General features: G+C 53.2%; 2 protein-coding genes across 11 annotated transcripts in view; both read right to left on the bottom strand.

Annotated features, from left to right (window-relative positions):
* Window positions 1-4,413, bottom strand: part of LOC105482978 (zinc finger protein 267-like) — a 42,986-nt gene extending 38,573 nt beyond the window's left edge. For 2 of the 10 annotated variants that reach the window (XM_011743517.3, XM_024793175.2), the window contains exon 1: window positions 4,134-4,407. In XM_011743517.3, the coding sequence (XP_011741819.3) occupies window positions 4,134-4,142 (9 nt within the window). In that variant the 5' untranslated portion in view covers window positions 4,143-4,407. The other 8 variants (XM_071084465.1, XM_071084464.1, XM_071084466.1 and 5 more) reach the window with 8 other exon arrangements.
* Window positions 4,414-10,944: 6,531 nt separating this feature from the next.
* Window positions 10,945-15,889, bottom strand: LOC105482979 (putative protein CLUHP3). The gene is made up of 4 exons (XM_011743518.3): window positions 15,737-15,889; window positions 13,099-13,310; window positions 12,099-12,284; window positions 10,945-11,102 (listed from the first exon to the last, which is right to left on the bottom strand). Exons 2-4 carry the CDS (start codon window positions 13,294-13,296, stop codon window positions 11,028-11,030), a joined length of 459 nt encoding a protein of 152 aa, XP_011741820.2. The 5' UTR covers window positions 13,297-13,310; window positions 15,737-15,889; the 3' UTR covers window positions 10,945-11,027.
* Between the last annotated feature and the right edge of the window lie 2,247 nt (window positions 15,890-18,136).

Genomic DNA, 18,136 nt, shown 5'->3' with positions numbered 1-18,136 from the left:
ACTCACCATTAGTCCTCAATAGAAGACCTGACAGCACCATTTGTCAGATAGAGTGCATCCTAAATTCACCTGGGAACTGGGAGGCCATCTGTGTTTTTTAATTGGCCTTATTTTTCCTTAAATAAGGACAAATAAACTTCATGTCTTCGTGACAGGTAGATTTGCAACTTGGAGCCAGGGGCCTGAAGGCAGATGCCTGCTCTCCTAGAGAAACTGTGAGATATGGCTCGATCTTCTTTGCTACCTATATTTCAAATCAATGATTCCCAGTTCCTAGAGAAAGAATGTCCCGAATCAAAAAGACTGATGGCCAGGCACAGTGGCTCACGCCTGTAATCCCAGCACTTTGGGAGGCTGAGGCAGGCAGATCACTTGAAGTCAGGAGTTTGGGACCAGCCTGGACAACATGGTGAAACGCCATCTCTACTAAAAACACAAAAACTAGCCCTGCGTGGTGGCAGGCACCTATAATCCCAGCTACTTGGGAGGCTAGGCAGGAGAATCACTTGACTCCAAGAGGCACCACTGCACTCCAGCCTGGTCGACACAGCAAGACTCCAAAAACAACAACAACAACAAAGATTGACAAGAGACAAAAGATCTGTTTAGCTGTTACAATGATTTAGATATACTTCCAAAAGGCAGAAAAAAATTTACATATAAAACTCTCTAAAGTAAATGATTCAAGAAAAGGAAGGAGAGAAACATGTCTTCCCTTATTTTCAAGAAGGGTTAAGTCATATATTTTTAATTTGTACTTGTTCTCACAACTGCAAGATCTAGGGCCACAATCTTGAATTCATGGACATCTGAATTCCAGCAGGCGCTGGATTCAGGCACCTGAGGATTGGGCTTGGACACGCCGCGTGCACGTAAAAAAGGGTTTGTGGATCAGGCATGGTGGCTCACACCTGTAATCCCAGCACTTTGGGAGGCGGGTGGATCACTTGAGCCCAGGAGTTTGTGACGAGCCTGGGCAACATAGTGAGACTCTCCCTGTCTCTACAAAAATTACAAAAATTAGCCAGGTGTCAGGGGGCACACGCCTCTAGTCCCAGCGATTTGGGAGTCTGAGGTGGGAGGATCACCTGAACCCAGGGAAGTCAAGGTTGCATGATCATGCCACTGCACTCCAGCCTGGGCGACAGAGTGAGACCCTGTCAGGGTCTGTGGGGAAGTTAAAAGGCAGAAAGGAAGGTGCTACTAAGAACTCTCGAGTAGGGGGCAGTGCAGAATTGGTGGAAGGACTGGTTTGTGCTACAGATACTGGCCTAGACGGGGCTCTGACTTATTCCTGTGTGCATGCAGGCAGATGAGACTATGATTGGGTGGTCCACAAGCCTAGGTTGATGGAGGGACTAGGTTGCTGCTGCAGTTTCAGGGTCTGGGGACAAGGATGAGCCAGGAGTCCTTAAGGCACTTGTATGGGAATTTTGGCAGGAAACTCTGGGAGCAAAGATGCTACGGGCACAATTCCTGAGGGTCAAGTCTTGTCCTGAAAGGGGCGTGGCCACGTCAGTGCCTAGTGGGTGTGTTCAGAGTGGGTGGGAATTATATGGTAGCAGCACAGTGGGGGCGGGGTCTGTTCTCAGAACTTCTACCCTTTCTATCCTCAGTCGCCTCTCTCCCTGAGAGGAGATGTGCAATAACAGGACAATGTGTAGGGTGACACCCTGTGTGCAGGAGAATAGAGCCTCCCTTCCGGGAGACACCCAGAGTCTCTCTCCAGCCCAGGTCCCTGTGCTATCTTTTTTCCGACAATAAATGTGTGGAGTTTGCTGAACACCAGCCAATTCTCCAACACCAACTGGTTGTCCAACAACTCAGTTCTGACACCACCCAGAGGCAGCACAGACCCCACAAGTTCAGACTTCAGTGCCACAACACTGCCCCCTCTACAGATGTCAGTCACAATTCCCCAGGGTCCATCTATACTTCTGAGCTACTGCCTGAAAGTTAGGGCCTCCCATAATACGCTACTCAAGTTCATTAATTTTATACAAGGACTCACAGAACTCAGCAAAGACTGTAATTGCACTGGCCAGTTTATTATAAAACATACAACTCAGCCTAATGGAAGAGATGTGTAGGGCAAGAGAAAGGAGTGGGGAAAAGATGGGGTTGGTAGTTAACCCTGGGAAGCAGCTGTGATGAAAGAAATCCCCCTTTCTTTGTGTTCTGCAAGAGCAGCTTACTGCAAAGAATCCTCTTCCCGTTATGACTTAGTAGATGTTCCCTGTTTTAGGTATCACGCCACAGACTCTCCTGTTTCATTTTTTCCCCCCTCATAAGCAATTAAATAAAGAGTTTTGTCTTCCGTGATCAAAGCAAAATATGTGTTAACCAAGCTTGCTGAAGTTTCTCCCCTTCTCCAGGTCCCTGAGCTTTGTCCCACCCACAGCCTGAGCCAACATTCAACCCCTCTTTATGCCCCTCCCAAGAACAGGCCGACTTCAGGGTGAAACATTCTCTGATCAGGGATCTGATTTTGCCCCAGAGTCGTGCCCTTCCCCTCCCACCTTTAATCATGTTTGCTCCTCCCTATGAAAGAAAGGCCTTTTCTGCTTCAACTGTGAGATCCACAAATATCTTACAGTTGGTGCTTTCCTCCTCTTGCCATACTCCTTTAGAATTAAGGAACTTCTTACCTATATCCAGATGTTTTATGTGACAAAGTCAAGAAACAGCTCCAGGACACTAACAATTCCACCCTCAGAAAGAGCTTCCCAGTCTCCCTTCCAGCCCAACCTCCACCACATCAGCCTGTGAATCCCCTGCTTTCCAGAACTCTGCAGCTTCTCCCAGTACAAAGGGCTCCCTCCACGGCTGCTGTAAACCTCAGGGACACCTGAAGGGGGCGCTCCCCAAGAAGAACTAACTGGGCCTTCAATGACCTCCTTTTGCAGGCTCAAGTAAGACTGAGATCTTCTATGCCTTGTCAGGGTTATTCCACAGGCCCGCTTCTCACTTCGCAGGCTCTGTCTCTCAGGTCCATCAAGGTGGGGTGCCTTCTTCCCATCTCATCAGCTCTCCACAAGCATCCAGCGAGCTCTAAAACCTACCCCAGGATAGCAAACGTCAGGCCTTCTTCCACTCTCCTGGCACTGCACGCCTTCTGGGGAGTGCTGCCAATCCTACTTCAAGTGAAGGGACAGGGGCAGGTGCCCAGCCAGTTAGATGTTCAGTGACCTAACAGGTTTCAGGAAAACAGCATAAATCACTCAAACACCGTTTTTATAGAAAGGAAGGAAACGGTAAGGCACTTACACTTTATACTTCAACAGGTAAGGCCACAATACCTCTTTCGGGCACGAAACATGTCATTTAATTATTTCCATAACAGCAGATAATTTAGTATCTGTGAACACTTCTAGGAGGTGCCAAGTTCTGTCTCATAAAATCTGGCATTAAACTCGGCCATCCAGTTAGCAGTAGAATATGGAGCAGAGATATCCACTGTCACAAATCCTCCACTGCAAAAGAGAGGCCCTGACGTTTTAATGAATGTTTGTAATTGACCAATTAATCCAGCACACTTTCTGTGGAAATGTATTGGTTTTCTACAGCCATAGTGGAAGAGAGATTGACCGTTTCTTTTCCCCAGCAGCATTTCCAAGCTAAGCCCTGGGATTTTGAAATCGCCGCTTCAGAGGACCCTAAACCACAAACCACGGCGGCAGGCTTCCCATTTCACCAATCGCTGTTTGCCCAAATAAACCCTTCCACGCTTTAAGGGTAAGTCCCTTTAATTTGTAAGAGGAAAAAGGAGACTGGGACACCATGGGGCACAGTATCTTCCCACACACGAATCACACACCGACCCGGGGTTTCCCCTGAGACCCTCACGTTTTCACCGCACAATCTGAGGAGACGCGGGGCTGCAGCACAGAGCTGCCCAAAGACGGCTCCTGCCACGGCCAGGTCGCTCTGCGGCGTCGGGACCGGACAGGACGCACGGGGTCCCGGCTGCCGACCCGGCCGCCATCTTGCGGCGGAGGAAACCAAGGGCCGAGTTGCGCCCGCGGGGACCCGGGGCCCACACCACGGAGCTGACCTTGGGGAGGCCCGGGTGCCCCCAAAGCGGGTTCCCGCCGCTTCCGACCGCCCCTCTCACTCCTCTGGGGACCCCCGACCTGGCACATTCACCATTTCCCAGCTTCCGGGATGTCCTGGCGTCTTAGCTACGGAGCTCCCAGTGCCTGCAGGTCACAGAGCAACAGAGGTTCCGTCTATTCTCAGAACGCGAAGCTGCCTGGGCCTCCCAGGTGGAAGGACTCGGAACCCTGGTGAAGAGACCCAGCTCTCACTGCAGTCAACAAAGGCCCCCGCCAAATCCCAGAAGCAGCACCTGGTCTCCGGCTGCTCCCGATTGGACGATTTCCACTCCAACGCCACTGATTGGGTAAAGCTCCAGGCCTCGCCCCCTCATTAGTTCTGTTTTTGAATGGGAGACAGGAATTGAGGTGGGGCCGCCTGCTGAGAGTATTACAGCTAATTTAAGGGGTGAGCTGGGACTTGAAATGCACTTGCTTTCCCGTACCTGGTTTTGCTTGTATAAGGCATCTTATTATCTAATTAGGTTTAAGAAGGAGGGCATTTGGACACCTTTAAAACAACTTTTTAACCGTTCTAATAACACAAGAAAGACCTTCATCCCATCCCTTAGCCCCTCTCATCGCACGGTACCCCACTGCTCAGGACATAACTGTGGGACTGCAGAGGGAACTGCTGGGGTTTTGGGGAGCACGCAGGAGGCTTCAATGGCCAAGGTAATGGAGGCTTCCCTTGGCTGTCACTTAAAATCTCGGGGTCAGGGAAACTAATGGGCATGAGGATTGTAATTTTTTTTTTCTTCCCTGAATTTGCAAGAAATAAAGGACGATCCAAGTGTCCCAAAAGGCATTCAATTATACATGAGGCCGAGGGCCTCCCTGCTCTGGAGAGGGATGGCCTGGCATCAGCCACCAGCTGTAGTGAGCTGAGATGGTGCCACTGCAATGAGCCTTAAACTTCCCTCTTGTAGACAGGCCGCCTCCACACACCCGTTTCTCACATCGCAGGCTCTATCCCTACGGTCCATCAAGGCGGGCTGCCTTCTTCCCATGTCATTAGCTCTCCACAAGCCTCTAGTGAGCTCTAAAACCTACCACAGGATGGCAAACGTCAGACCCTCCTCCACTCTCCCAGCACTGCACGCCTTCTGGGGAGTGCTGCCAACCTCACTTCAACTGAAGGGACAGGAGCAGGTGCCCAGATGCTCAGTGACCTAACAGGTCCACCGTGCCCAGGGCCTGACCCCACAGCCTAGCACCCATCCCCCACCCGCCCTGCACTCCAGACTTTTTCCTCCAATGACAGGGGATGTTCACCTGTGCCACAATCCCATGAGTCTAGTGAGTGGGCCAGGCAAATCCCAGCTGAGTGCCTGTGACTCCACCCTCTTACCTCCCACTCAGATGACATTATAAGCATAACCTTGAATTTGAGCTAATTTATACATATGCCTCTCCTGGTAACCTGCGGGACAACAGCCCTCACAATCCAGAGGCTGGGGAAGCAGGTTTCAAAACCTCACTTCATTCCGATGTGAAATGAAGACATGATGGTTTAAAAATGAGAAAAAGTTCCTGAGAAGCTGTGAGAGTGCTTCACTTGCCAGCTCATGCCCACTCCCTCTGAAACAAGGTGTCTGGTGACACCATATCCATAAGCAGCTCTCTGCAAAGCCCTACACAGCGGTCACAGCCAGACAGACTCCCTCAGGCTCACAGGGCAGCAATGTCCTCCCCCAGTCCAGGCTCCCACAGCAGGCACAGACAGGGGCAGAGAGGCAGCAGCCATGGCCCGTGGGGTCCCCTGCCACCCTCAGAGCTAGTCTCTGCAGCAGGTGCTATGTGGTAAGCAGTGGGGCTCCACAGAGAGGTGACAAGCCCTCCTGTGTCTGTAACCTTTCCCCAGGATCCATGTCAACCCTGGTTCCCCACGCTCCTTACCAACCCCACCCTCCCTGTGTCAGGCAGCTCGGGTTAAAATGGGGAGAATGATACATTCCAACTGTAGATCCCAAGGTTCTGTCCATCTGGGGTACAGGGAGTAGGGAGGCCAGTCAGAGCCTGTGGCAGCACCGCCTGCTGGGCCTGACGGCAGACAGGCCAGGGCTGGGCACAGGGACATCTGGGGGACCACCACTGACAAACCTGTCCCTCTCAGCCTGGAGCTATGGCCAGGCCAATCATGACTAATAAAACCACTGCAGCCTTCATCCTGCCACAAAACTAAAGTGCACCCCAACCCCCAGCCCTGCCACAAAGCTCTGGCTCCCCATCCTTTTTGGCTTAAAACTTAGACATTAAGCCAGGTTGGGCCTGGGAGTTGTGGCAGTAAAAGCAGCAGCCATAACATCAACGATGCAAATGAGCTGAGCAATCTCATCTGCATGTCATCCACTCAGAACTGCCTCAGGGCGATGTACAGGCTGGGAGGGAGAGATCAATACTCGTGGCCATGGACACACTCCACACCCCTGATGTAAGATGGGGAGGCTGAGGGGAATATGGGGAGCCTGAGGGGCCCCACAGCTGGGAACTGAGGACCGTACATGCCATTCACAGGTCTTCAATTAGGCCTTTGCATCGTATATTCACTGAATCAGTGCAAAAGAATCTTTTAGGGGGGCATGCAGGCTGGGGTCCCAGGAGGATGGTGGGGGTGGAACACGGAAGAGGGGCTCACTTCCTCTAATCTGCGAGCATGCCCCCTTCTCCTGGAGTCTGCATCTGTAACATCAGGGTCCCTGACTATCTCTCTCTCTCTCGATCCCTGCAAGCTCGAGGAAAAAGGATCCTTGGCAGCCACAGGGCTGGGAGCTCAGTTCCTCTGGCCCCGCTGGCTCAGACTCAGTGGCCATAGGGTCCCCAGCCCTAGCTCTGTTTTTTTGTGTGTTTTTTTTGAGGCAGGATCTCATTCTATCACCCAGGCTGGAGTGCAGTGGCACAATCATGGCTCACTGCAGCCTGGACCTCTCAGGCCCAAGCAATCCCCCCACCTCAGCCTACTGAGTAGCTGGGACTACAGGTCGCACCACCACAGCAGGCCAATTTTTGCTTTTTGTAAATGGGGTTTCGTCATGTTTCCTAGGCTGGTCTCCAACTCTTGAGCTCAAGTGATCCACCTACCTCGACCTCCCAGAATGCCCTTTCCCTGTTTTTCTGGACTCCTGGAACTAGTGGTGCTGCACCACCTCTGCGTTCAGATTCTCCTAGTCTTCTGGGGCAGTACAAGGTGGGAGAGGAGGTAGGTGTCAGACTGGGCCAGGGCCCTGGGCTCCCCTCTAGGCTGGTTAAACTCCCACTTGGGACAGATCAAGCTCCGTGCCATATTCAGTGAGATGCATGGAACAAGTACTTCCCTCCCAAAAGCAGAAAGATCCCTGATTGCTGACAGTCAGGATTCCATGCACTTGACTTGGCCTGGGGCCCGGCTGCCTCTCACCCTCACACCCAGTTCCAGTCGCTGTACTCTGTGGCCTCCCTGCCACCAGATTAGGTGTAGACAGTGGGCATGGGACAGGGTTGCTGACACCCCTGGCTGACCAAACCCCTTTCCCACACTGAGGGGAGAAAAGGCAAGAGGTTAGGGGCTCCCAAAGGCAGCACTGCTTGTGACAGCACCGCGGGAGTCCTTAGGGCCTGCTCCTAAGGCACACTTTGCACTGGAACCAGAGGCAGCCGGGGAAGGAATAAAGCCACTCCTTAGGAACTGAAATGCAAGATCACCAAGATACATTGTTAAATGAAGTAAACAATAATAACCTTCATCCATGGCATGCCACAATTCCAAAGAAAAAAAAAGAGGGGGAAAAAGATCACATGGAGTATTTCTGGAAGGATTCACAAAGAACTTCTCATCACTGGCTACACTTTTCAATTTTGAGCCATGTCAGCCTATTACATATCTTAAAAAACTACAGGCCAACTTATAAGTAGGGAGCCATGGAGGGGCCTCAGCTGAGAAGAATGAAGAGGATGTCACTGATGACCTGGAGCTGCTCCAAGACGCTGGCCATGCTGGGGGCTGTGAACTGACGGGCCGTGGGGGGATGAGGTGTGAGTGAGGCTCATCTTACCCAGGCTGGGTGGGGGCCCAGCTCCACCCAGGAATATACCTGGAGGGGCAGGATGCTGGCACTGCAGCCCAACGGTATCTCCCATTCACGGTGCGCTGCTGGGCCACAGCCTGCTGGGCCGGGCACTTGGGGTCCTCAGAGCTTTGCTTCTCGTGGCTCTTACTCAAAAACAGGAGAGAGAGCAGAGGCAAGAAAGGACTAGCTGCCCACAACCTACAGGCGCATCTCAACCCGCCGGCCCGGCCACAGCCCACCTGGGCCTTATAGATGGCATCAGATTCCTTCTCCTGCTGCAAGCCCGACCAGAACTCAGCTTTGCTCTCACAGACCCAAGCAACAAGGTGGTGGCTGCCAGATCTCCCCAGACAGGAAGAAGACAGCCAGAGTATGGAGGTGGAGGAGAAGGGGTCCACATTCAGACCAGGACTCTCAACAGAGACAGGAATGCCACTGGCTTCTGGAAAAGAGTTACTTGTGGTGTGGGAAATTTAACATGGTCAACTCCTAAGCACTAAAAACCAGCAGCACTAACACTCAGGGACTGTGACCTTCACAACCCACCCAGCAACTTCCAAACCCTCCTTAGGAGAACAGCACAGCTCAGCTGGGTCGCTGGTTTCACGGCTCACTAACTTACAACCAACACAAAGCTCCAGATTCTGCATCTGGGAGCCTGATAGCAGGTGGGTGGGGGATGGGAAAGGGGCTCTAGTGAGTGTGGCCAGAACAAGCTCTTCTTCACTGTCCAGAGCTTCTCTCTTCAACGACCCAACCCTAGAACAACCCGGGCTGCCGATTGCCTGTAGCAGGGTGCAGCTGGCTGTAGCCCCAGCCTCAAAGGGCTGCTCCTCAACTATGCTCCACGAAGGCGTCCACCAGCTCCTGGCACAGGCGACAGAACCTATGCCTATGAGTGCAGGGGAAGCTGGCATGGGAGCACTCCTCTGGCAGCTCCTTGTGGGGCACAGGCAGGGAGCTGAGGTCGGGGCAGTGGGCTCAGCAGGTAGAGACTATAGTGGCACCTGTCGTTGCCGGTGATGCCCTTGCCCTCAACCGAGAAGAGCTCCGCCTCCGCGTCGCAGTGGTTGAGCGTGCAGTGGCGCAGGGTCTTGAGCAGTCAACTCATGCTCCAGCAGATCCAGGCAACACGGGGGCCACACCATTGTCTTGCAAAGTCAGTGGAGCCACAGATGACACTCTGCTCCTGGTCCCACTCCAGGATGCCAGGGATGAGGACTGGAACCTGACCCAGTAGCCGCGGTCATCCACCTCTGCCGTGTCCAGCGTGTACAGACCCTCCATGTCCACTGCATTGTGCCAGTGCTAACCGTTCAGGTCATTGGTGAACGCTATGGAGGCTGCCACGTCCCCAGCAAAGTCCTTGTAGTGGCCACTAACAACAAAGCCCAGGCTGAAGATGACGCGGCTCCACGTGAACATCTGCAGCTTGGTCTCCTCACTGGGGCTGATGGCCATGACGATGCCTCCCTGACCGACGCCCCATGTGGCTGCCACTCCGAAGTTGCTGTGTACCTGGGAGGGACCGAGGCTGGGAGGGCGAGAGGCCACGCCCACAAAAGCCTCAGGCTACATCCACCTGGCCCAGCTCACCAAGATGGGGGAGGCCAGTTTCCCTCACGTCCCTGCTGTATACAAGAAACATTCCAGCAGGAGACAGGTGGGCCTGAGGCTGTGAGGCTGTCACTCACTCACCAGGGGCTTCGGAACCTTAAACATGGCTTTTTCTTGAAGCAGCTGCTCAGGTTGGTTCCTGTAGGGCAGGTCCCTCATCATCTGCAGCTCCACGTTCCAGTACTGGGGCTGCAGAGGGACCAGGGAGGGAGACATGGGCTCAGCCTGTGCACTGCAACCTGCCCTGGGAAGTCCCTTCTCCTCTCTCCCCAGAGACAGCCCCAGACTTCCCAATGAACAGACCCGCGGAGAGCCTCAAGGAAGTGCAGAGAACCCCACCTGGCACCCAGGAAGGAAGGGGGTTCCCAGTGAGGACCGGGCCGGGTCACAGGCCCCTGTGTAGGAATGTGCCCCTCACAGCCCAGCCTCGAGATGCAGGCGCCTCTCCACACGTGCAGTCCACAGTGTGCTCCGTCACAGGGGCCATCCAGCTGCACACCTGGAATGAGGTGGCCCCTCTCGAATGGGCATACTGGACCCCATGGCAGGCAGGGGAAAGGCAGATGGGGCCACCCACCAGTCTCAGGACCCTGCCACAGGCTCCTCCTTCATCAAGGTCCTCACCTGCTCCGAGTTTTCCTGGCCTTGAGATGCTGCCCCGAAAGGCGAGTCACAAGCACATGGGCGCCGCTCCCAGGGCTGCTCTCGCCAGAGCTGGCTCACGGCTCCCTAGAGGGAGACCTGGAGTCTCTTGCAGTTCCCAGGGGACAGGGGCCAGCCGCTCAAGGCGAGCACTTTCAGGGGCTGCAGGAATGGCCAAGCATGAATGGGCCAGGCCTCCTGGTGTGTGGCCCTCCACCCACTCAGGGACCCTCTTCCTTGCTCCTCCCTGGAGTCCCACCTTTTAGTCACTGTTCTGGGGCTACAGGGCACACAGTGGCTGTTCCAGGTTTCCGAGCAGGATGCGCTTGTGTGGTGTGCAGTCGGTGGGGTCCATCTCCAAGCCTTTCTGCTCCTGCTGTCTGTGGGACCCGAGGCTGGTGGTCGGCACACGAGCACCCAGGGCCAGCTGCCTCTAACCGTGGCCCTGGTTTGGGTTCCTCAGGCCCAGGCTCCTCCAGGTGGAAAGGCCTGGCCTTGAGCCCCCTTCGTCAGCCTCTGACCTCCTTGCTCCCTGCCCCTCTGCCCCCTGCCCAATCTCTGGCCCCAATGCCTCCGCATCTCCCAGGCCACTGTCAGTGAAGACGCTCAGGAAGGACAAGGAGCTGCATCAGCTGGATCCAGGCTCCTGAGCAGTCTCAGATGTGGCACTCGTCACCTCGGGCCTCGTGCACTGTGCAGGGCTCTGTCAGGAACAGGAGAGGGGCAGGTGCTCCCAGGGCCCTGCATCCTAGAACAACCCACCCAGCTCAGAAAATAGTTGGCAAGGAAGCTTCATGGATGATTTTAATTTTCAACTTTAGGCTTCCATTTTCAAATTCCGCTATGGACACATAAGCTATATTTTGGTTTCAATACACACATGTGTTCGCACGCGTACCTACACACACACACAAAGACACACACACACCCTGGCTGGCTGAGGGCAAGAACCCTTGCTTGCAAAGCACCTCCTGCCAGTGCTTCTGAAGCACACACAGGCCTTGGAGAGCCCACAAAGCCTCCTGCTTTTTGTGTGCTGGTGTGTCGGGTGGGCAGGGCTTTTGGCACTGCGGGGCCTCTGCAGCCTCGCCCAGCTCTCCTGGGGCAGCCTTCACGAAGGGGTGGCCTGAGAACTTTCTAGGGCTGCCAAATTCAACGCCCCCACTGAGTTTCATGGGAGTTTAATGGTCATTGTTTTGGGGGAGGGGAGAGGTTGTAATGAACTGTGGGCCCCCTTGAGGTACAGACCTTTTCCACAGTTGCTCTTAATAATCAGGCCCTGGGAACCTGAGTGCTTCCCCAGGGAACTTGAGTCTATGGAAGCTTTTATTTGGCAACCAAGCCAGGCTCACCACACCAGCCGATGGTGCTGCTTGGAGCCGACTTCCCCACTCAAGGACTGTAAAACTTTTTAGTTTCTTTAGGAGACTAAGTGCTCATCTTTTCAGAATTTAATCGGGCTGATTCCAAGCCCTAGCTTCATACTGCTTGGCTTTCTTTTCAGAATTTCAACTGTTTTTTCACCCCAGGCCATGAAGTTAGAGATGCAGGTATCATGCCCTGAAAAGCAGACCTGTGCTCCAGTCCCACCTCCACATGCTCGTCTGTGACACACAGGCCCCAGCTGGGGCAGTGAAGTGTTGCCTGGCCCTGCTCACAGGGGCCCTCCCTGGGCAGGCAGCCCAGCTTCTAGGCCAACCTTCCACCACATGGAACACCAAGCCCGCCTGCAGCCCCGCCATGCTGCGTAGCTCTGAGAGGTGGTCCAGCGTGCTGCCACCCGGGTGCAGTGAGAAGTGAGGCGGGGACATGGGTATTCATGGTCCATGAACACCCGGTGGATCTCCAGCACCATCTCCTGCAGGGACACCGCCAGGGAGAAGGCCTGGACCACCCTGGTGAGAGGCCACATGGTAGGGAGCAGGGACATACCCCTTTCCCCAGCCCCAAACACCTGGGTCCTGAGAATATATGTCTGAAATACTCAGTTTCCCACTTTTGGGCTTTTACATTCCAGGCCTGCCCATTGGCACCTGTGTGCCCAAGTGCAGGACAGAGCCTGGCCCCACTGACTCTTCCTGCAGCCTAAGAGCAACCCCTGAGCAGAGGCGTGGGAGTTGGAAGAAAGGGAAGAATGACAGGCTTGCTCTTGCCCTTGCCTAGTGCCAAGGGCTGAGTGCCCCAGGGCAAATGGCCTTTTCCTTTCTGAAGGGGTGCTCCAGGGCCCAAGCCTGTGAGCAGAGAGGACATGAGAGGGCCTTGCCCGGCTCCCCACCAAGTTACCAGCCTGCAAGTCCTCCAGGTTTGCTCTGTCCTTGGAGAACACCCAATACCACCCCCCAGGCCCCGGTGACAGATGGTAAAGTCATGGCCCAGAGAGAGGTGACTTGCCTGAGGGCACAGAGCAAGAGGCTGGGGCACCCTGGACCTGACACTACCCACCCGCTCCCACTCCTCTCCCTAAACAGGGCTGGTAGGCCCAGCTGGTAGCTGTCCTCTAGCAATAAGGCAATAACTGAACCCGTACTCCATTCCCAAGTCCACTATGTTAGCAGAGTGACCCCAGGCAGGGCCCAGGGCCCTCCATTTCCTGCCTACAGCACAGGGCCAGGAAGAGCCAGGGCAAGGTTGGGTTTTCCAGCCTCATCCTCCCCCAGCAGGCTCAAGCCCTGGCCCCCAGCTCTCCTCCTCCATGGTACCTGCAGGGAGAAGGGTCCGATCTCGGGGCCAGGATCTCCACAGAAAAGCCCAAATCCTGAATAGTGACTTCTATTCAGTGGTGTTATCTCCTGGCTTGGCCTCATCCAGCCCATGTTCCCAGGATGGCTCAGCCTCCTCCTTCCTCCTTCAGGCTCCTCCTTCTTCAGGCTTTCCAGGCAGTTCCCATTCAAGAACATGAGTGATGGTGGCTCTGGGGGTGACAAGAAACGCACCGAGTCGGATGGGCATTGCTGGTGAGGGAGGACTGTCTGCCTCACCCCACCTGGGTGGGCACAAGTCGTATGGAACTGTGTCCACGTGCCCTCCCGAGCCTTGGCTCCACAGTCCCAGCTCACCCTCAGCGCACCTGCAGGCTGCTGCCTTCTCCCTTTCACATCCTGTGCCTCCCTCCTCGACTGCTCCTCCGCCCACCACAGTGTGGCTTCCACCTGAGCTCACTGTCCAAACCACTTGCCCCACATCACCAAGGCCACCCTCAGGGCCAAGCCCCAGGGGCTTCTCCAGCCCAGGTGCATCGATCCACTCAGCAGCACCCAGACCACTTCTCATTTCCTCTCCTCCTCCCTGACCAATGCCATACCCTCGTCCCTCCCTCTCCAGCTCCATCCTCTTCCTCCAGTCCTGAGCTGGGAGTGTTGGACCCCCGAGCCTCTCCTCATTCTCACTTCACCCTCTCCCATGACTTCAAAGGAGCTCCCATTTCCCAGCTCTCATAGCCAATCCTGGCCTCGATCAGGCCTTTCAGACCAAGGAGACAGCTGTCTCCCGGGCATTAACATGTGGCTCTCCCTTCAGTATCATGGAAGGCCCATCCTGCAGGGATGAAATTCATCTTCCTCCACAAACTGATCTCTGCTCTGCGAAGGACCCCCACCCTTTACCTCACCCACCTTCAATCTCCCACCTCCTGTTTCAAGAGTGCCACTTGCAACCCTTCTAAGAAGAGCACTGCTCACAAAACCAAGCTGCTTTTTTTTGTCTGTTTGTTTTGTTTTTAAACGGAGTCTTGCTCTGTCGCCTAGGCTGGAGTGTAGTGGTGCAATCTCGGCTCACTGAAAGCTCCGCCTCCTGGGTTCAAGAGATTCTCCTGTCTCAGCCTCCCAAGTAGCTGGGATAGGTGCGTGCCACCACGCCTAGCTAATTTTTGTATTTTTAGTAGAGACAGGGTCATGTTGGCCAGGCTGGTCCTGAGCTCAGGTGATCCGCCTGCCTAGGCCTACCAAAGTGCTGGGAACACAGGTGTGAGGCACCACGCCCAGCTAAAATCAAGCTTCTTAAGCCAGTTCTCTCAGACACCAGCCTAATGGCAACCGCAGCTCCTGCCAGCTCCTCCACTGAGGTCTACATTCCCCAAACTACAGAAGCCTGAGAATACCTGAAGCCTGCCCTACCCACCTCTGTGCTTTTCCGTGCTGCCCCTGACATCTCAGTCTGTCCGGCAAATGCTGACTCATCCTTCAAGGCCTAAGTGAAAGTGTCTACAGGTAGACTATTGCTGCCCACCTGCTGACCATCCTCCTTCCCAGAGATCAGTGAATGAAGGATATGGAGCCCCAGGAGGAGGGAACTACATCTTCTGATCTGTCCATAGCCTTGACCTCCAAAGTTTAGATGTGGATGGAGTAGAATAAAGGCAAACTTCTTTTTTTGCAATTTGGCCTTGACCCTAATAGTCAGGCTGCATCTGCTTGAAATCTACAATAAAGAGCAAATGGTTGATAACGTTGTGAATTGCAGAGGGGAAGCTGGCAGCTGAGAATCAGGGGAAGGAAGTGAAAATTTAGAATTTTACTGCAACCCTTAGAAGAATTAGGTTGGGGGAACAGGGTGGTGGATTTGAGACCCTGCTTGCCATACATGTGGAAAATGCAGGGAAAATCAGTCCCCCTGTGGAGTGTTAAAATAATTAAATGGGAGGCAATTGACTGAAGTGGCTGTAGGGCCCTGGGTTTCTACCTAAGAAAACCAAAACGTAACTCATGCATTTCTTAGAAATAATTTAAAGGAAAACAAAACAATCTTAACCAACCACAAACCACCGATTAACCTTTGATTACATAATCAGGGAATTTCCGCCTGGACAGTTCAAATAAGGGGACTACATAACTGTAGCCAATCAATTACTGAATTGGCTTTGCCTCCTCATGCACCTTATAAAACCCTTTCGTTCAAGCCCCTCCGGTGGACCCCAAACCACAATCCATGGTTGTGGCTTCCTGATTCACGAGTCGTTATTTGCTCAAATAAAATATTTAACGTTTTAACCAAACCTCAGTTTAATTTTTAACAAAAGAAAGGACTACGGACCCCACGGACCACAGCTCCTCCCACGCCCGAACCCTGAGCCGGGGTTCTCCCGTAAGGCCCCTCCCGTCATCACCGCACAACGCCGGGAGACACGCGGCTGCCGGCGCGAAACTGCCTAGAGAGGGCTCAGGGCAAGGCCAAGGTCGCCGCGCAGGGACGGGACGAGACGAGACGCTCGGGGTTCCAGCTGCCGGCCGAGCTGCACCGTGCGACCGAGGAGACTCCGGGCCCCCCGACTCCGGAGCCGCCAAGGGGAGGCCCGGGTTCCAGCCGACCCCTGCCGCGTCTCGGGAAGCTAGGCAGACTCACCATCTCGCGGCTTCAGGAGCGTCCCGGTATCCTCTCTAGTGACCTTCCAGTACCTGGCAGGTCACAGGGCAAAGGAGGCTGCGGAATGAAGGAGAAAGAGCAGAAACACAGATCAAGCAGGGAAGCGCACCTGGGAGAGGAAAAAGCCAGCGCAGAACTCAAGAAGTGCGCCCCCTTTTTCGGCTGCGCCCCTGATTGGACAGGCTCGACAACGGCGCCGCTGATTGGATAGGGCTCCAGGTCCCGCCCCCTTGCCCCCTGAGTGACAGGAGATGCGACCATAGGTGAGGCTGAATGAAGCCTGAATGAATGATTGTCTGCAGCCCTTTTCAGGCAGGGCTGACTCCCTGTGCTGGGACCTGGGGCTGCCCTGGACGTTGGCATTTAACTTTGCTCATAAGGTTATATCAGTTTATGAGTAATATATGTAATACGTAAAATTGAAGATTATATAATAACGATTCTTTTAAAATTTCAGATTTCATAACCTTTATGGCCTCTGGTCCCTTGAGGAGGCAGCATGAGATTTGAAAATGGAGGGAGTCCTCTAAGTCGGAAATGTCCAATAGGAATAAAATTGAGCCGCATGTGTCATTTACAGTAGTCTAGTGGCATCATGAAAGGAAAACAGGTGAAATTGATGGTAATACCTTAACCTGAGGTATCCAAAATATTATCACTTATATATGTGAGCAATATGAAATTATTAATGAAGACCATCAGAAAATGCTTCTTAAATTTGGGGTACTAAATCTTGTAAAGTCACTCTGTATTTAAACTTCTAGTACATCTCAGTTCCAACCAGCCCCATGCAAAGAGCTCAGCAGACCCACGTAGGCAGTGGCTTCAGCACTGAAGAGCAGCTCTGAGGGCACTTGCGCGTCTAACCTCTGGGAAGTCGAGGTTCTGGACCCCCTTTCCTGCCAGATGAGAGCAAACACCCTCATCCTGCCCATCTCTTTCCTCACGCCCAAGGGTGGGAGAGGCAGTACCCAGTGACAGAGCCAGGGCTGCAGGCAAGAGGTGTCCACAGGTGGACCACTGCTGCCCACCTGCTTCTGGGCAGGGCTCCCTCACCCTTCCAAAGGTCAGACAGTGAACCAAGAGCGTCAGGCTTCAGGAGGAAACCCCGGACTTCAGATCTGTCAACAGCCTCTTGACCTCCAAAGGCTGGAGGTCTGGATGTGGAGGGAATAAAGGCAAACTTTTTATTTTGCAATTTGCCCTTGGCCCTGATGATTAGGCTATGGCCGGCTATGAGCGTGGGGACTGTGTGAGTTTAAGCACCAAGCATGTCAACATGCATTTCTATGTAATTTATCCCTATCCAACAAGAGGCCCCCCTTTAAATAAAGGGAAAAGCAAATCAATACCTTATACAGTGCCTTCTGTTTGCCAGGTAACAACAAGTAGTAACCAACCTGTCGTTTGAATCCTGGCATCCTGACTGCATGGGTGTATGTATCAGTTAGCTAATGCTGCATAATAAACCACCCTAAACCTTATTAGCTCATAATTGGGATGGTCAATCATTTAGGCTGGACTCAACTGGGCCATTTTTCTGGTCTCAGCTGGGCTCCTTCAGGCATGTGTGGTCAGCTGCTGGTTGACTAAGTGGCTCTGCTTCTGGGTGTGGGCTGGCTGTCAGCTGGGGCACCTTGGTTTTCCTCCCCAATGGGATCTCATCCTCTGGCAGGCTAACGTGTGCTTGTTGTCATGGAGATGGCAGGGTTATAAAAGAAAAAGTAGAAGCATTCAAGGGCTTTTGTCCCTAGACCCCAAACTTTCACACTGCCATATTCATAGCTTTCTATTGCCCAGAGTAAATAAGGCCAGCCCAGATCCAAGCATCAGGAAACAGATTCTGCCTGTCTGTTGGAGCAGCTGTAAAAAGCATATTCCAAAGGGCATGGAAACGAGAGGGGATGCAGAATTGCTGCAATTTTGGCAATCAGTATCATTCTGCCTCTTCTTACAACAAGGTTTACATAACTGTTCCAAGTCAAGGAATTATCTAAAGCGCTACAGCTATTAAGTGGCTGGACTGGGACTCAGGATCAACTTTGCCTGACTCCAAAGCCCATGTACTTCCATAGACCTCACAACTCAAGCAGCTTCCCTAGGCCTTTGAGATCCTGAAGACTGACTCTTCTGCAATAGAATAAAGGTTCTTTTGAGATGCTCATCCTTCTAGTAGGATTCTTCACAATTAGGAGTAATCCCCACCAGAGAATGCTTCTGAAATGTCTTGGAAACATTTAGATTAACTTGGGAAAATGGCTGATGGCTGAGTTTAAAAAATCAAGGCATAACTTTTTCATTTAAATTAATTTAGGAAAATGGCTGATTGCTGAGTTTAAAAAATCAAGGCATAACTTTTTAATTTCTTATCATAGGAGA

The sequence above is a fragment of the Macaca nemestrina genome, chromosome 18, assembly GCF_043159975.1.
Source record: "Macaca nemestrina isolate mMacNem1 chromosome 18, mMacNem.hap1, whole genome shotgun sequence".
Taxonomy (NCBI): domain Eukaryota; kingdom Metazoa; phylum Chordata; class Mammalia; order Primates; family Cercopithecidae; genus Macaca; species Macaca nemestrina.
This window is presented reverse-complemented; position numbering and strand designations above follow the sequence as displayed.

Bases quoted from the DNA above. Each gene is read 5' to 3' on its own strand.
- LOC105482979 (XM_011743518.3), bottom strand. From the start codon at position 13,296: ATGTTCTTGAATGGGAACTGCCTGGAAAGCCTGAAGAAGGAGGAGCCT. The intron at 12,285-13,098 runs GTACCATGGAGG...AGGGTGGTCCAG, and splicing joins TCGGACCCTTCTCCCTGCAG to GCCTTCTCCCTGGCGGTGTC. The intron at 11,103-12,098 runs GTTGGCCTAGAA...TGTTCCTGACAG, and splicing joins GGTGTTCCATGTGGTGGAAG to AGCCCTGCACAGTGCACGAG.